General features: G+C 47.7%; 1 protein-coding gene across 3 annotated transcripts; it reads right to left on the bottom strand.

Moving 5' to 3' along the window:
* Nucleotides 1–3,751: 3,751 nt before the first annotated feature.
* Nucleotides 3,752–19,183, bottom strand: FRS3 (fibroblast growth factor receptor substrate 3). Of its 3 annotated transcripts, none has more exons than XM_077839421.1 (7): nt 19,052–19,183; nt 13,122–13,258; nt 11,640–11,728; nt 10,649–10,835; nt 7,747–7,908; nt 6,985–7,142; nt 3,752–5,332 (listed from the first exon to the last, which is right to left on the bottom strand). In XM_077839421.1, exons 3-7 carry the CDS (start codon nt 11,703–11,705, stop codon nt 4,409–4,411), a joined length of 1,497 nt encoding a protein of 498 aa, XP_077695547.1. In that variant the 5' UTR covers nt 11,706–11,728; nt 13,122–13,258; nt 19,052–19,183; the 3' UTR covers nt 3,752–4,408. The 3 variants fall into 3 exon arrangements, with proteins under 3 accessions (XP_077695547.1, XP_077695548.1, XP_077695549.1); XM_077839422.1 differs by lacking the exon at nt 19,052–19,183 and adding an exon at nt 17,938–18,149; XM_077839423.1 differs by lacking the exon at nt 11,640–11,728.
* Between the last annotated feature and the right edge of the window lie 40 nt (nt 19,184–19,223).

Below are 19,223 nucleotides of genomic sequence, written 5' to 3'. Positions count from 1 at the left end.
CATTTAGAGTTTTGGAAATACTCATTCAGGTATACTGTTCCCCACAACTCCCCCACTCTAGAGAGAGAACACTATGACAGCAAACTCTACAACATGGCCCCAGCCCTCACCTATTACATTACACCTGATTTGACTTTTCCCAAGACAGGTAAACTGTACAGATCTGTACTCAGATACAGTTTTACCTGTACAGATGAGTGGCTTTGGATACACTTAAAGGAACCCAATGTTTCTGTCAAAAGGCAATGAAAGGCCCCTCCCCTTTCCATGGGAAAGGACAGGGTCTGAGATATCTTATTCCAATGCCAGGAACCATACTGATCTTGGGTGTAACCCTACCAAAGCTAAAGAGGCTGCAACCAGGAAGAATTTGGTCCAATGGTCAAGGAGTCCTTTTCTGCTATTGCAGTAGTGTCAAGAGTCCTTTGTGATCTTGAGGTAGTTCTAGCCAATAGCAAGTAGCAGGCCCACATGGGGCAGAATGAGGAAATTTACCTTTTTGTCTGGGACTAGATTAGCTTTGCTGTTAAACCTCCTAGGCCCTGATCCTGCAAAGCAATGAGACTCAATGGGACAGGAGGATGCTCAGTGATTCATAGGCTTAGGCCCCACATCACCTGAGGTCACTTCCCATGATTTACTGAAAGAAAGAAAATGGCACAAGCCTTATAAGTGCCTTAGCACCAGCTCCCATCTGCCAAATGAGTGAGTGCATGCAAATAGCTTACAGGATCTTCTTTCTTATCTCAATCCTTCTCACCCTTCCCTCTTAGCCTTTCATCTCCATCAGGAGATGATCTTGAAGTCCTAGGATTGTCACCACCAGCCACTCCCAATTTTAATATATTACATGTTCTTAAAGAGAGACACACTTTCTAAATCTTATCAGAGTCACCAGCAAATACAGGAAACTTCACAACAGAGTGGAGCTACTGCAATACAACAGGGATGATGGCTCTTGTCACATACTGGTTTTTCCTCTCTCCCCCTTACTCTCAAAAGGTGCTGAGACTGTCCAGCGTATGACTTACACCATGCTAGTAAGAGCTCCTCTTCAACGTGGGTGTTGCTAGGCCTGTTTCCTAGGCCAATGTGGACAGCGACTTTTCCATTTCCCCTGCACTACAAATACAGCTGTAAACAGGGCATCAAACACAGGCTAAAGCCTCAGACATTTCCCATCTGCATTACAAGACCAACTCTCCTCTAACTGCGTGGGCAACAGGCATTTTGTAACCAGATCCCCTAATACTGTCATGGTGTAGATGGACGCAATGTCCGAGAACTATGTTATAAAATCATGCTACATACAACAACGGAGAGCTAGCCAGCTGGGGTATCCTGTGGGTGCATCTGAGCATGGTCTAACTAACCTAGTTCTCAGAAAACTATTGCTGATCAGAGGAATTGTGATAGGGCCCTGCTAAAGATGCTTGTTAGCACAACTGTAATGTGGACAAGGCCTGAAAGTCTGCAGTTTGCGCAGGCTAAGCAAAATCCAGGACAGAGGGAAGTGAGAGAACATGCTGTTTCTTTTATCCTAATGTTAAGAGCACTCATCTAGCAGCAGGCAACCACTTTCTACTTTGTGGTCATTTGTGATCAACATTATTTGTACACAGCCCCGCTAATCACTTTTTAAAATCCACGTTAGATGTGGTGAAATAAAAACGTTTTATCCTCTCCATTAACTGAATAAACCTGTTAGATCAATACATTTGCTACAGACCAATGAGGAAGTGATCAAGGTATTAGAGGACTTGATTTACTGCTGTGGATGTGTGCCAGGCTCCCTACACACCTAATCATAACAACACTAAGCTAGATAGTTCATCATGTCAAATGCTAGCAACGAATTCCGAGAATAGACTCTGATCCGGGCTGCAAGTGAATGGAATGGAAGATCTCAGCAGACTTCAGTGAGTGCTGGATTGGTCCAATGAAGCACTGTAACAGGTAACATTTGCCCATAAAAGGGCAATTCAAAGCCCACCAAAGACAGTGGGAGTCTTTCCATTGACTTCGGTGGACTTTGGACCAGGGCCTACATGAAGACAGATAAAACTTGGCATGGTCAAAGTGGGATGAAATTCATGATCCAAGATTTGACCCGTGAAGGGGTCCATGAGTGCATCTGCAGCATCCGCTGCCATGTAATTCTAACACATTCGTATTGTGACATTTAAAGACATTCTGTCAAGATCAAGCACACATTTAACAAAACCTATATCCTGACTTGTTTTACAAATAATTTTTTTTTGCCTGGATGTTTTGCACATCTCTCAGCTGGGTGAGCAAAACTAGACAAGTCAATTTAAATTCAGCAGTTAGTCAGTTTCAGCTAAAGATTCTCAGGCATTCTCCAGCGCTGTAATGTCTGAGATGCAAAAGCTGCAGGGGAGTATGATATTTAAACCTTTAAAAAAAAGCCTCTTAATTGAGATTTTTCATGAAAATATTTTTATACAGTTACTTAAAAAAAAAATTCTTCCTCATCCTTAACGAAACCTAAGTTTGGGGCATAAACTACTTGACAGTTTCCCTATAAATAAAGTCAGTTCATATATTAAAAATAATTAGCTTCTGTTATAGAACAAAAAAAAGAGATGGAGGGAAGCATGGAAGACAAGAGGTCAAAGGCTTGCCAAAACTCACTCACTTCTGAAAGTGGTGGTGGTGTGTTTGCTATTTGTAATGCAGACACCAAGCCAATGAGAAGAATCATAACACTACAAATGATAGGGAGTTCCTGACCTGAGAGTAAAGAGATTATATGGATATCCATCAGTTTTACTTATTTGTAGGGCTGTGGCTACATTCCTTGCCATTGCTCCTAGAAGGCTCACTTTTCAAGGCAGCACCTCAGCACCAAAAAGAAGCTGGGTCTGTTAGCGCTGGAAAGAATCTCAGTAATCAACAGATTATGTTTGTGACCTCCAGGGCTGAGATATAAGCAGATGATCCCGCTTTTCCCTTTCACCGACTCTAGTCTGTTAACATACCAATGGCAAAGACATCATAAGAAGGTTTGGATGGCTCTGTTTGCCAACCCCGAGAGAGCTTTCAGAAAATTGGATGGCATGATTCAGATCCTGTGGAAGAGGGTGAGGAAGTTTCAAAGCGATAAGGCAGAAGTTAATATAATTCCAAGAGCTCTTTTATGTCTCTCAGAAATGAGAGGGAATAGCAAAGTGGAACCAATGAATGCCTCATGCTGCAGAGATTGGTGTGGCCTGTAGCAAGTGAAACCATATACAGAATGTTATCACTGGACCATCCCACAGTGGAAGAGAAGTAGAATGTCATGCGCAAGTTTGTTTGTTTGTTTTTTTTTAACAGAAGGGCCTGATGGTTCACATCAAATTCAGCCCTGGGGTTACTGGTTACAACCACTCAAAGCCAATGGAGTTATAGTAAAGCTCAGTTTAGTACTCTGAGCCTACAATACAAGGAAACGAGCCATGCATTTAGCCAAAACACTAATCAATTATTTCACATGGACTCAGCGAGGTGGTGTGGGAGTAGGCAACGCTCCTTAGATAGGACTCCAAGCTTGGCTGCCTCGCAGTTATGCTCACACTTCCATGTGTTCTGCACTCACTCCCACCAGTGCATTCCAGGTAACTGAGCTTTGAGTCACAGCTACTCTTTCCCCATTTGTGTTCCACAAAGCATCTGGATGTAATACATCACCCTTTTCACCATATCTCCCCTGTCCCCGCCCCAAAAAAGGAGTTGAACACCAAGCAGATCCATTGCATGATGCCACTGGCTTAGCACTTTTAACTTTGATGCAAAAGAACATTCACAAAATAAAATAAATAGATAAAAAATAAAACAAATAAATAAACGGGCTGCTGGAAAACATTTCTGAATATCTACAAAAAAAGACAGACAGACGTACACACCAAGGGCTCCCTGATCCCAAACCTCAAACTCCACTTGCATTCCCCGTCTTTCCCCCTGCTCCTATGGTTTTTTTTAAAACGCTCTCAATACGCTCTCCATCCCTCTGCGGTCTTCTCTGCACCAGCTGCTGACATGGAGGCTATGAAAGCAGGGGGATTGACCCTGGTCCATGAATGACCTGTTCACGTTTATACTCCGCTTGGTGCCATTTTGAATGCTGGCCCCCCACAAAATAACTAAAATAAATAAATAAATAAATAAACAAATGTTTTCTGCTGCTCTGCAAGGCTTTAAAAACAAACGACACAGGAGGAACGGAGAGACGGGGAGAGACAGGCAGACATTTGTAAAGTCTGCGTGATGGAGCTATCCCAGGATGCTGTATTGAGCAATCAGGTTAACGGGGCATCAGGGCAACAGAGAACAAAAGTCACACTACACGATACACTGAAAGGCAGGTACGAAAGCCACAATGCAGCGCTTGCCCTCAGTGTTTCCCTTACACAGGCAAGTCGGTGCTGTTATGCCGAGTTTTCCTTGAAGTCCCATCGTCTCTGGGCAGCGCTCTCTGCAAGTTGGACATGGCTGCTGTCTTTTTAAGGTCAATGACCGCGTAGGAGTCCATCCTGCCGGCTGGGTGGGTGGCAGAAAGCGGGGCGCCGGGCACCTGGTGGCTCTGGCGCCCCTTGGGGGGGTCAGCCTCCAGCTCTACCTGGATGTAGTTGAGCTGCCGCTGTTGCTCCGGGCAGGGCTGGCGGAAGTCGAAGCTGAAGACACTGGGCGTGCCGTTGTGGTGGTGCTGCAAGAAGTCATCCCGACGCAGGCCGCTGCGCAGTGCAGCGTTTTCCGAGTTCATGTAGTTTTGCAGGGGGTCGTCTTCGTCCGGCTCAGGGTAGCCATTCGGAGAAGGAGTCAGCACGTCCCCAGAGTCCTCGTCCTGCTGCAGCGGCTGGCACTCCCACACAGGAGGCAAGGAAGGCAGGTTCTCGTAGTGCAGCAGGGGCATCCTGCGGTGAGAGCAGCTGTTTAAGCCCAGGTCCTCCCGGGTGAGTTTCAAGCGCCCGCCACGCCGGAGAGACGTGCCCCCAGCAGGCAGCAGGCCATTCACGTTCTCGTACACACACCTGGGCACGAGGCACTCATCCTTGCACTCGTTGTTGTTGTTAGGGGCGCAGATGTGTCCACCGCACTCCCGATGGTAACGGCAGGAGCTGTCACGTTTCACCATGTGCCTGTGAACTGGGGCAGGGCCCAGCACAAACTTCACCTCCCCTGGCTGCAGGAAGACCTGGGGGTTTCGGTCCTCCAGAGAGCAGCTGTGTTTCCCGTGCAGGAAAGGAGGGTGGACTTCAGGCAGCGAATGCATGCAGTGCCGGCCTCTTATCTCCTCCTCACCATTGGTTGTGTTCACATAGGTGTGGGACTGCAGGGAGAGAAGATGCATTTTAGAGGCAGAGGGTGATGCTGGGGAGGGTGACAAAGACAGGAAGAGATCAGAGACAAAAATACAGGGGGTGGAGGTGGGATTGAGTGTAAATACAGCTGAGAATGTGAGTGAGGAGAGTGAGGGGTCTGGCAGCTGATAAACCGGCAGGGCGGGGGAGGGAGGAGGAGGAGTCTTGAAAAAACTTGGAGGGGCAGTGTGCCGAGAAAGTGGAGAGTGAAACTTGACTGAAAGGGATGCAGCTTTGATAAAATTATGTTTACACATCAACTGTTGCAAACCAAACACCCAGCACCAGGAGACAGAAATGAGTTTTGTTTTCTCTCATGGATGTGAATTTAGTTTCTAAGGGGCAGGATGAGCAGCAACTTATCAGATTTCAATTGTATTCCCCCTCACACTGCTCATCTAGAAACTGCCCTGAAGAACTGCAGTTATAAGGGGGAAATAATATGGCTCTAAAGCTTCCCCGTTAGTCTGGCCTGATTCGGTTCTGCTCCTCGCTCCCATAAGTCCCCAGCTTCTCCCTTACGATCAGAGCCACTATTCATCAGGGAGTGATGTGTGGCTCTCCAGGGTCAGAGGCCAGATCTATGCTAGAAGTGCTTTGCTGGTACAGTTATACTGGTATATTACACCACCAAAGTGCTCCTCGTGTAGATGCAGCTTATACCAGCAAAACTGTGCTTTTGCCAGTAAAGCTTATTCTAGCCCGCCCCCCCCGCCAAAATGAGTTATACCAGCAAAACTGTGCTTTTGCCCATACAATTACATCTGGAACAGGGGCTTCTGCCAGTGCAGCTTTGTCCACCACGGATCACGCGTCACCACACCCCGACTGACATAGCCGCGGTGGCAAAAGTTTGTAGCACAGACTTGCCCTCACATAGGCTCCTTTCAACCTGAGCAACTTGTGCACATGAGATGGTTTAAAACAAAATATCGAGGCCACATTTTTAAACAGGTCCCAAGTTGAGTTCAAACTCTGATGTGGAGCATGTGAATTTCCATCTACCCAAGGTGAGATGTCTTCCTGAGCGGTCTATACAAAGTATCCTAGGACACAGCAATGACATGAGGAAGGAGCCCACACCTGCCTAGGTTTGTGTGACCCTGAAGCAGCAGCTATCAGACAATGATGGAGACAAGACATTGGGTCTAATGGACTGAGCTGGTAGGATAAATCCATGAGCCTAGCCACAGAGAGCGAAGATCAGCTGCCCTGGCAGTACAGTGGTAGCACAACACCATGCAAGAACCTGAGTTTCGGTATCCAGCCTAGAGTTGAGCTTGGGGCTGGTGGAGACGTGGAAGCAGCACATACAGTCTCAGGAGGGAACTGCATGCTGCTGTCAAACAAGGGGCAGATCATTACTGATCGACCGGGGAAGCTACACCCAGCTCTCAATGCGAGCAGCTGTTTTAGCCAGTAGTCACACGGGTGCAAATTTGCAACAGTGAAACTAAGTAAAACAGCCAAGAAGGAGCAACTGACAAGGTAAGAGGGTCCCTGGGCTTCCTTAGCATCGAGCAGAAGTGTGAGCCTGGCACCTCACAAGAATCCTAGAAGAGAAGGGGCAGACATGCTACGAGTTCCCGGCAGCAATGGAGATCGGGAGACCTGGTCTTACCTGCTCATCCGGCCCAATGAGGCCATGTGTGGAGTCCTCCCCAATAGAGGAGTGTCTCAAGCTGTTCATGGAAGGGTGTCGGGCTGTGGAGTAGGATGGGGCTTCCCCAGGGAAGCTGTGGAATCCGTTGGGGAACCCTGGAACAGTGTATCCCAGAGCTGGAGGGAGAATTCAGAGAGACATGCTTTAGAGGCAGAGTATCACACTGGCCCTGCGTACAGATGCAGCTGCATCTGCACCATGGGACAGCTTCTCAAAGGGCTTTATTAAACAGGCATGCTTGAAAGGCAGAGCCTGCTTGGCTGGGGAAGGCTCCTACCATGTGTACACCTGTTGTAAATATACAGGCTAGGCCCCCTGGGTTAAATTTACCAGCACTTAAGTCACGCCTATGAAAGTGGGAAACAAACACACATTCTTCTAGTTGAGGTTCCCCTCAGGAGCCCTCTGTTCCCTAAAGAGGCCACTTGGCAGGGCTCCTCCTGGAATCTGACTGGAGTTGGAGAACAAGGTTGATATTTGCAGTTTTTGTTCCCATTTCCTTGGGAACAAGGTATCACATCTGCAAACAAGTGGGGCTTTAAGCATGCTGCACAGAACATACATGGACTTGAGGACCCAGCTCAGAGGCCAGATAGATCACACCAGCTGCTTAGGGGAATGTAGCCTGGGCTTGGAGACCAGCACCCAACACAGAGATAAACTTGGAGAAACTTCCTCTACCCCTCCATTCCCCTGGGCCTACCACTCTGGAAGCCTTACTGTTGGGTGTCTGGGGTGTCCGGGATAGCTCCAGCTCAGTGGAGTGACCGCCCCTAGTCATGATGACTGGCTCCTCCACCACATTGATACTATTACACTGCATCAGGTCCTGCAGCAGGTTAAAGATCTCCTCCGCCCTTGAACACTTGAAGGCAAATATCCCTGTGCATATACAAAGAAGGGGGGTGGGGAGAGAGAAATACAATCCTAGTTTAATCAGAATGTAGTCTCATCCTTGGAAAGCAACAAAACCTAAAATCTGATTGAAAAAGGTTTTTGTTTAACACAACACAATTATCCTGGGGAACTCACTGTCACAGGATAAGGACACAAGCTTGGCAGGATTCAAAAAGAGATTAGACATTATATAGGTAATGAGAATATTCACCCTTCCATTAGATAGTACACAAATATGTAAGAGGTATAAACCCTCATGCATCAGGGTACAAACCAAATACTAAATGTCCGGGGTTAGGAAGAAATTTCCTCTATACACCGGTTGTTACACAATTGCTCGTCATGAAGCTTCTTCAATTTTCCTCTAAAGCTCATGGTGGGAGCCAATATTTCAAACAGGATACTAAATTAAACTGACAACTCCTCTGACCTTGTTGGGCAAGTCCTGTATTTCTCTACACACAAATTTATGATTTACAGGGAAATATTTTGTAAGATATTGTCAATATTAAAACACCTCCTGAGATGATATTTCTGTATAGTGTATCCTGTTTTTACATCACTAGAAACATAACACCACAGTTGCTACTGATCAATTAATTGGTGCATCTAATGCCACCTTCACATTAGTTAACTCATCTGGAGATAAGAATGGTATACTGGGTCACAGATGAGGCTCTTCACCTGTAATTTCCACTCTTTTCATTTTACCTGGGGCCTGATCCAACTCCCACTGTCAATGAAGTCTAATGGGAACTGGATTGGGCACCTGGAATGTATGTGGAAGAGACGGGCAACTGCACCCCACTTTTAAAATGTATCAGATGACACGGTGGCTCCCCAGATAAACAGTTTGACCAATAGCCAGCATGCGCAGAACTAACCAATCACATGCTGGTGCGCACACACATGAATGCACAAAAGGCATAGCAACAAGGACAACAGCATGGCAACAACTGCTGCTACTCTGAAGAAAAATTTGAAAAAAATATTCTTGCCAGAAAATATATGCAGCCGTCTTATTCACTGGTCTAGGGAGGAATGATCCAAACAAAATCAATTAAGTGCAAAAGTCTCCTATGAGCAGGAAAAGAACCAGAGGAAACGTACGCAGATCAAAACAATATGGCTTCCATACAATTTATCTTTGCATATAGAGGACATGGATGACTTAGCCTGTGCCCTCTGAAAGCTCTCTTTGTAGGTGAAGAGGGAATGTCTCTAGCCTAGCTGTGCTATCTAGAGCTCCGTAGAAAACCCGAGTAAATGTCACAGCATTCCAACGACTGATTGGAATCCTGCAAAAGGGAAAGTAGACACACACAAAAAGACACAGGTCCCACCCTGCTGACAACCAATAAGCATGCAATTCCACTAAAGGCAAATCCTGTTTATATAAATATTATAAAAGAGTAGCACACAGCATTGTAAATGCACACAGTACTTTATAAACAGACGCAGAACAGTGACGTGGACTTTATTCAGATATCGGAGGACTTTTCAACACACATGATGCTAATTGGGGGACATAACCGGATTTTTTTTTCCTTTTGCTGTGTGCCAAGAATATGCTCATCTCTTTACAACTAATATACAGATAGTCCTTATGCCAAGAAACTTACAGTTTAACAGGCAGCATGGTATAGTGGGAATCAGGACATAGGCTCTATTCCCAGCTCTGCCAATTACTAATGGTGTGTTCTTGGGTGAGTCACGTCATAGCTATGCCTCAGTTTCCCCACATGTAAAAACTGGGGCACTTTTGGAGCTACCCTCCCCCCCCCCCCGCAGGATCAATGGATAAAAAGCAGTAAAAGTAGCAGTACTGCTAAACAAGGCAGACAGAGAAAACAGAATACGCTGGAAAGACCAGAACAGAGGGGGACAGGAGTTTTTTAAAAACTAACATTGACTCACTTTTTTGGGTCATTGTGCAACAAGCAAGCCTTTTAGAAGGGACCTAAACGAAGACAGAGCAGAGGCTTGGCAGACCGTAGTACAGAGGACATAGATGACGACATGCATGCAAAAGCAAATATCTGAAGTTGAAATATGCTAGGAAACCGGAGCCAACAGCCTCACCCTTGCAAAAAGCACCTTGTGGGACCTTGGTTTCACATCCCATAGAAAGGTGGTATTTCTAGCACCTCGTAGAATCATAGAATATCAGGGTTGGAAGGGACCTCAGGAGATCATCTAGTCCAACCCCCTGCTCAAAGCAGGCCCAATCCCCAACTAAATCATCCCAGCCAGGGCTTTGTCAAGCCTGACCTCCTCAGTGCCAACGCAGAAGAGTAAGCCTACAGAATCACTAACTTTTTCCTGGGTTTTCTTTAATGGTCTCTGATCCAATTGAAACCCCACTCCAAAACTGCTTACCTTAAGGTACAATGAGAGCCAATTCCAGATGTGTTTCTCAATAGCCTAGTTACTTTAAGTCTATAAATATACACAAGTGAGCCACAATAGGCCACAAGAGTGATAGCACATGATGTCTCTGCCCTCATACACAAGCTTCCAACATTAATGTCTTAATTGGGAGTATTAAATGCACATGCAAACACACTACAGTACCCTAGGGGCGTCCTATCGCTTGAGCGCGTGAAGCAGGGTATAAAGCCGGTTTCCGAGACGTGATAAGCAGGGGAGAAATCAGCACCAAGCAGTTACAGCACTCTGCAACTGAAAGCTTTAGACAGGTTTGTTCCCCCAAAAGACATGACACCTTGTCCGGTCTGGCAGCGGCGTCCGCTCTCGAAGGAGAAGAGGTTGGAGTCATAGCCATAGCGGCGCAGGCAAAGGTACGGCCACCGGACAGCATCACGCTTGTGTGTGTGCAAGATGAGCTCCATCTGCGTTAGCTCCATAATCCCAGATCCCAGAGCGTTACCCTCATCATCCACGTTTGTTACCTGCAGGGGCACCAAAGCTCACATCAGGAGGCTCACACAAGGAGATGTGACAGATGTAAGTTTGCCTGGAAGCTACCGGAGCCCCAGCACTCTCTCCCTTGATTCATTAACATGCCTTGCTCTCGGATGATAGGGGGAGGTCATTTGGGTGTGAATTCATTGCTGGTGAAAGATTCCACCTCGACAGCCCTGAAGACTGCAGCCCCATGCCAGCTCAGCTAATGTGCCTCAACACAGGCATTGGGGGGGGTGGTGGGGGGGAGGACACCCTTGAGAGGGAAGAGGAGAGTTCAGTCTCTCTCCAGTTCTTGGCCTCTCTGCTAAGACTGTCAAATGGTTCAACCACTGCCAGTTGTGCTGTGCTTTTATAACCTGGAGACCTGTTTACAGCCAATTAGGCTGAAATGCACTCACTCATTTCACACAAGCCACCACATAGCTACCATAGGGTGGTAACTTTTGATGCCCACTCACTTGGGCCCAATTTGAAAGGTTGCGCAACACATGAGCCATCCAATTTTCCCTTCCCATTGCATCTGTTTCTTCTCTGGCATGGGGAGATTGAATCTCGATGCCAATGCAAATCCTTCTACACGACAGAGAACGGAACCAGCAAGCAGGGGATTCCCTGCTTAAAAATCAGCAACACTGATATATAGAAGAATTCCATATAGAAGAATTCCCCCATAAGAGAAGGGGCTTTAATGTGTAGGTTCCATGACATTTGGATTGTACTTCGCAGGCCTTGATTCCCAGTGGCTGCTGTCAATTGCAGAGCTCTCCCTCTAGGATAAAGGGTATTACCTTAAATTTGGAGGGGTGGTTGTTCGGGACACTGTCTCTGCACAGGTAGCTATAGCAGCTCCCCATGACGTTAGCATACCAGGTGAGCCCTAGAGGGATGGTGGGGGAGGAAAAAAAACAGAGGATAAGGGCACAATTTCATTTGTGTTTTTGATCCATAATTATCGTTTCATCCCAACCAATGACCCAAGCTTTTGAAGTGGTGGAGCAAAGGCTGGGATGGCTCAGCGGAGCCCTGTAAGTGTCCTGGAAGTTAAATGCCCTCAATGAAGGGGGGAGTGGGTATGCATGCCAGGGTGCAATGCCATAGGCAGGCCACACAGTGCACATATGCATCACCCGGTGATTTCGTCTTCACTACCTGCCAGATCGATCTATCGGGGATTGATTTATCGCGTCTCATCTAGACGCGATAAATCAATCCCCGAATCGACACCTGTACTCCACCTCGGCAGGAGGAGTAAGCGGAGTCGACGACCAGGTAAGTCGAACTAAGATACTTCGACTTCAGCTACGCGACTAGCTGGACCTAATAGAAAAATATTTGGCCTAACAGAAAAATATTTTCATAGTTATGCACCGATGGAGCAACTAACAGCGAATGTGACACAATGGGGCTACAGCAGCTGTTCATAAAACAAAGTTACTCTGGAGTTTTGGCACCAACTACCCTTCTTATGACTAACCACAACAAGGAAGAATTCCTTAGGCACTAGCCAGCTCCTCACTAGGAGTGTTTCACCAGTATAGCTCTCCCCGGAGGGTATAGCAGCAAAGCACTCCTTGTGTGGAAACAGCTTGTACAAGCAAAAGCACAATCTTGCCACGATAACTGTGTCTAGGCTAGAGATCACAATCCTGACCAACAAAGCCATGCCAGCAAGAGTTTGTAGTGTAGACCAGTGGTTCTCAACCATTTTGGGCTCAGGACCAATTTGTAAATGTTTATGGCTAGTTGTGACCCAGTAAATAGCCTGGGGTGGAGGCCCTGAGGGGTTTCGGTCAGGTCCTGCCCAGCACTCACCCCACAGCGACGGCTCCTGGAGCTGCTGTGCTGTGGGGCTAGCTGGGCTTGGTTCTCAGCTCCGGACATTGCAATCTCCGGGGTTGCAGCGCCACTCAGGTTTGGCCCCGCCCCCCTGACTTGACCAAATTTGTGTGAGCTGAGTTGTGACCTGACTCATGGGGTTGCAGGGCCACTCACTCAAATTTGTCCTATCCGGACTCCCGTCATCATAATGGCTGGGCCAAACCTGAGTGGCTGTAGTGTCTGGAGCAGGGAGGCAAGCCCAGCCAGACCTGTGGGACAGGAGCCAAAGGAGCTGCCACGCAACCCTTTGAAACATTCTGGCGACTCAATTTTGGGTCTCGGCCCCCAGGTTGAGAAACACTGGTGTAGACCTAGCCCTCGTGCAGTGCCTTTGAGATAATCCGTGAGGACAGAAGAAAGTTTGTAACTCTTTAGTCCCGCTTGATTCTTACCCAGTTGAGGCCATTAGGTGGTTTTTGAGGGCGGGGAGGGATTCCCACTTTATTCCCACAGTCCTCTGCTGAGTGTCATGGTAACCCGGATGTCAAGAAGTCACCTAGAGTTCCGTGGAAACTGTGCCATGTTTCACCTGACAAGAATACAATCAAAGAGATTGGCAGAGAAAAGAAAGACAGAGAGCTAGATTTTTATCATCTCTCTATTAATCTTTCTAAAAAGTTTAGAAAAACATAAATTAAAGCAACAATTTATAAGTGTAAGTTTATGTAACACACTGCATGGACAAATCCAGTGGAGACCCAGGACCAAATCCAGCGGGGACCTGACAAATTACACACTTTGGGGGTAAATTAGAACATAGGTGTAAACAGACCAATACAGTTCTCACTGGGTGAGCAAAATGAGATGTACATCAGCAGGAAATGCAACTAGCAGTTGCTTACTTCCTCCTATTGGCTGCTTTTTTCCCCCACATCCCTCTCTTGGTTTGTAAGTTACACTCCCTTTGCCTGTTCAGCACAAGGTACCCTACTTTGCCACTTACATCCATTTTCCACCCAACAAATGTCACTAGTGAACTTGGCACAGACATTCACGGGAGTTGCACTTACAGCAGAACGAACAAGGCCTGCCAAGCATTTTCAAAGACACACCAAATGTGTGTGCAGCTATTAAGGAATTAGCTCAGCACCATTCATAAATGAAGTGGGGCTGGAAACGCAGACAGGCAAATAAAATTTCAAAGAACACAAGCAACTTTCTTTTCACTGGGCAATATTGATCTCCAGAAATAAGACAAATTTTATGTTTTAATTATGGGATCCTGATCCATTACTGGGCCTCTGAGCACTACTTCAATATAAATAAATTATAATACTAGTAATTAGCATCCAAGATACTAACAATCACATGTATCTGCTGCTTTTAGGAATCTGTATGCATCTGAATTAGACAGAAGGTTCTTAACAAGGTTCAGAGAGCAAGAAGCTATAGAAGCCAGTGGACAAACAACACAATAGCTATTCTATTTTGGATCATAAAAGGAACAAATTCCAGACATACACAAAACTAAACAACTATTCAGTACTTGTCAGAGAATGCAAGTGTCTAGTCCACAGGAAAGGCACATACTAGTAATAGGAAAAACGGGCATTACACACTTTAGTTTACTGAACGCAACATCAAACCAGGGGCACCAGAATCAGACCCAGTCACTACCAAAGGACGCCTTGTGTTAATTATCGAGTAGTCCAAGAAGTGAGAGTGTAAATCTGTATGGACAACTAGCCTGAGATTACAAGAGTTAAATGAAATGAAGATGCTATTGAAAATTTCAAGCTCTGACACATAATCAGTTTCATCATCAGTCACTCCAGCTTAGCAAGAGTTCAGAGACAAAGATGATTCTCTTGGGCAAAAGCAGTATCCTCAAGCCCACATGTATAGGTTGCGGCCGTGACCATGTACAGCTAGCACATTTTGACTATTACAGTAACAAATAATATCCCATTTGCCTCCACTGTACATAACGGTCAGACTTGATTCTGCTCTTTTTTTCTCCTTCCTTATCCATACCTGGGTCTCTCTCCATCACACCTCTGAAACACTGCCTCTGCCTGCCACTACCCCAATCCTTCCTCTGATGAATCCTCATCCAGATCTTAAGCCTGATCTACACTTAAAACTTAAGTTGACAGAGCTACAGCGCTGACATCCCTGAGCTCTGCAGTTCTACTGACCTAAACCCCCAGTGTAGATGCGGAAGAATTCTTCTGTCGACCTAGCTACTATTGCTCAAGGAAGTGGAGTTACCACAGGGATGGAAAAAACCCTTCTTTCACCACAGCGTCCATCTACGCTCCAGGATTGCAGCAGTAGAGCTGCAGCACCAGCGATGCCAATGTAGAGTAGACAAGCCTTAAGTCTCTTCTCAGCTTCACTCTTGCAATGACCTTCTCAATGGCTTTTCTTTGTCCCAGCTCCTCCAACTCCAGAAAATGCAATATTCTGCAGCCTGCCTTCTTACAATCAATACAATCACATCATCCTCAACCCTGAGTAACTCCATAGGTTCATGACACAGTTCAAAATTGGCCTCCTTGTTTGTAAAACCCTCCACGAACTTGCTCCAGCAGACCTCACAGACTTTGACCACTAATCTAGCATCAGCCTCCTCTCTGCCTTTCAACTAATCTGGTCACTGCTGGCACAAGTAGCCTTCTCTTCTACAACTCCTGCCATTATCAACATCCTCTCCCACCCCCCACCCACGCACACCTTATCAATTCTCCATCCTATTTTAAATCTCAGTAGAAAACTTCAACTTTTTCCTTTGCCTCTTTGTTTCTCTCTCCCTCTATGAGTATTTCTGTCATTCAGTTCTTTGGCTCTGTAAAACGTTTGGGAGAGTTATGGCTTCCACTGAAAGGCTGTAAGGCTCAGAACTGAGAAAATGAGATGATAAAACTACCCATGTAACGATCTTTGCAGATTTCCTAGACAATGCCTTGCTGCTGACTATTCTAGCTGTATCCATTTGATGCAGATACCTAGATTCTTAAGACTATATCTTCAACGAGTAATCCTTTGAAAACATGCCATTTTCTGACTATGCTACACATCCAGAGCATATCCTAGCTAACCGAAACAACTTATCTGCAACTGAAAAAACCCACAAGCCAGTATATCCAAGTGGGACATTTTTAGGAAATGTTTCATATTGACTACAACATATTTTAAACATCACTTTCTACAAGACAGTGGAAAGAACTCAAGAACCCTCCTTATTTACTGTCTGCCTACATACTGTACACACACAAGTGCTTCAAAGCTCTTTCTGAGCGTCCATCATCCAGCTCCCTTTGCCCACACCAGCTGCTCCAGCCATCTGCTAAAATCCCCCATAGCCTATACACAAGCGAAGCAAAATGCTGCTATCCTTTGTTAAAGACCCAGATGTCAGTTGTGTCTTTGGCATATAAATATCTACAATACCATTTCTCATGGTTTCTTGCTCACCATGCTTAATTGGCTGTGCTTTCCGGGGGAAATGAAACCAGCTAGCACTCCTAGCCCTATGCGCACCTGTGACTGCCTGGGTCAGTGACAAGTGTCCCTACACTGTAGCTGGAAATGTGCCTCCCAGCCAAGCTCTGCTTGAGTTACCATGCTAAAGGTAGCAGGATGGACAGCTAGCCACCCCAGCTCATACCCACAGGGTCGGGAGGATTTGGACGCAGGTAGCTACCCAGAATTGCTGCCTGTGCAAAAAATTCGCACTGCTATTTTTAGCACACTAGCTCAGCCAGGAGGCGCTCTCCCAGCTACATACCCTAAGGAGAGAACTGACTATAGCCAAGGGATGGGAGTATTCTCAAAAAGATACAAGGTTCCAAGGTTGTCAAAACGCCCAAGGCAGGATTTATATCATTTTCCATCTTATTGTGAGAGAGAGATTCTGAAATCACAGCTGGCAAATTTTCTTGTGATACTCCTGTCACTTTATCAATAAAGGTGGAGATTTTCAAAAGCACAAAAAGGGGACTGGGCACCTAACTCCCATCAACTTTCCATGGAAGTTGGATGCTTAACTCCTGCTTGTATCTTAGAAAATATCCTCTAAGCATTTTTTAAAAACTAAGGAAAGGAAAGGAAAGTCATCCACATACAAAACTCCATCCTCTCTGTAATCCTCCCCAGCTCATATCTCGGTTCTTCTTATTGAGTGTCCCAGTACATAGCTCAACTCTTCGATTCCCTTTGGTGTGAATTTGGTGGTCAGCTCAAAACTGTGACAGCACCAAACACCCTCCAGCACTATAATTCACAATAGTGCCATCACCTCCTCTTCTTGTAATCTCTTCCTGTGTTTTTAATATTTACGTTTTTGAGAAACGTGGGTTGAAAACAATCATGTGAAATGATGACATAGCTCCTTTTCCTGGGAGGGTGGCAGATGAGAAATAATTTAATCTTCATTTTAGAATCACACTTTTTCAAGTTTTACACAACAATGACAATTTTAGGCAGAGGCCAATAATTTCTCCAAGGAGCTTACAAATAAAAATGCACTTCTAACTCAAATGAGTTGACATGTACTGTGTATTGCACCTGCAATGCTAATCTATTGCACGGCTTTGTTCTGTTTCCAAAATTATTATAGACCCTATGTTTATGTGCAACACACAGGTGGAGAGCTCCGGTCACTCCTCATTAGGAGCAGTGGATGCATAAGGCTAAATTGAAAGCTTTTGGTTTGCAAGCCGATTGACAGCCAGCATTGAACATGTGAGCGAATACCCTTCCAATTGGCACAACGCTACCAGCAGAGACCATGTTAAGACCGATACCAGCCCTGGAGCAAAAATGTTAATAAGACACAGGCTTTCAGGAGTCTTTAACCCCTATTTATTGTGTCTTCAAATCCCAATCTGGAGATTGCCCACTCTGTGGGTATGTCTATATTGCAACCAGGAGGCGCGATTGCAGCATGCATAGGCATAGCCGAGCTAGCTTTGAAAACAGCCGTGTAGCTGCAGGGGCATAGGCTAGCCGCCAGGCAGGATCATATGCAGGCAGCTAGCCCATGCTGCCTCAGCTACACCACTATTTTGAGTAAGCTGGCTTGAGCAAAGCTAGCTCGAGCATCCCAACACGTGTTGCAAACTTCCCTGCCGACTGCAGCGTGGATGAAGCCTGCGTGAAATGCAATGCCTAGTCCAGCCATTTGTATCTGAAAACAAGGCGTATATCACTCCCAACCTCAAAAATTTTCACTGCCTTCCTATCCATTAGAATTCAGATCCAAACCTCCCGGTGAGTCTTCATGCTCCTCCATGGACTCCCCCAAACTTGAATTGATCTCTAATTGACAGTTTTCTTCCGCTCTCTAAATATCTCACATTTGTGTCCAACATTCCCTGTCTCTCCAGTGCCGGGGGTGTCGGGGCAGGAGGTGCTGAGGGGTCAGAGGGAGGGGATAACAGGGTGTCGGGGCAGGAGGTGCTGGGGGGGTCAGGAGAAGGGATAACGGGGCTCAGTGCTGGGGGGGTCAGTGCAGAGGGTGCTGGGGGTAAGGGGAAGGGATAACGGGGGTCAGCGCTGGGGGGTTCGGGGCAGGAGGTGCTGGGGGTCAGGGGAAGGGATAACGGTGGGTCAGCGCTGGGCGGGTTGGGGCAGAGGGTGCTGGGGAGGGGATAATGGGGGTCACTGCTGGGGGGGTTGGGGCAGGGGCTGCTGGGGGGCCAGGGGAAGAGATAACGGGGGTCAGTGGGGGGGGTCAGTGCTGGGGAGGGGATAACGGGGGGGTCAGCGCTGGGGGTGGGGAAGTGGGTGCTAGGGGGAGGGGATAACGGGGGATTGGCGCCGTGGGGGTCAGGGCAGGAGATGCTAGGGGGAGGGGATAACGGGGGGTCAGCGCTGGAGGTGGGGAAGTGGGTGCTGGGGAGGGGATAACGGGGGTCGGCGCTGGGCGGGGTGGGGGCAGGAGGTGCTGGGGGAGGAGATAACGGGGGTCAGTGCTGGGGGGGCAGGGGGTGCTGGGGAGGGGATGACGGGGGTCGGCGCTGGGGGGGTGCCGGGGAGGGGATGACGGGGGTCGGCGCTGGGGGGGTCAGGAGAAGGGATAACGTGGGGTCGGCGCTGGGGGGGTGGGGGCAGGAGGTGCTGGGGGAGGAGATAACGGGGGTCAGTGCTGGGGGGGCCGGGGCAGCGGGTGGGGCAGGAGGTGCTGGGGGGCCCGGGCCCGGGGGGGCAGGGGCAGTCCCATAGGGGTGGCGGGTCCCATAGGGGTGGCGGGTCCCAGGTGATCCCGGGGGGAAGATGCCGGGTAGCGGGGCGGGGCGAGCGGGGGGGGCGGGAGGGGTCCCCGAGGGGTCCCCGAGGGGCGGGGGGGCCCTGAGAAGCGGGCCGGGGGTCTCTGTACCTGCGGCGCTGCCCGGCCTCTGCCGTGCGGGCGCTGAGGCCGGGCCCGTCCCGCCGGCCGGCGCCGTGGGGCCCCCGTTCGGGCTCCGGGACCCGCCAGCGCCGCCTCCCTCCCCCCACCCCAGCTCGGGCCGGGGCCGGGGCCGGGCCCGGACTCGGAGCCGCCGGGAGCA

Source organism: Eretmochelys imbricata, chromosome 21, assembly GCF_965152235.1.
Source record: "Eretmochelys imbricata isolate rEreImb1 chromosome 21, rEreImb1.hap1, whole genome shotgun sequence".
Lineage (NCBI taxonomy): Eukaryota > Metazoa > Chordata > Testudines > Cheloniidae > Eretmochelys > Eretmochelys imbricata.
This window is presented reverse-complemented; position numbering and strand designations above follow the sequence as displayed.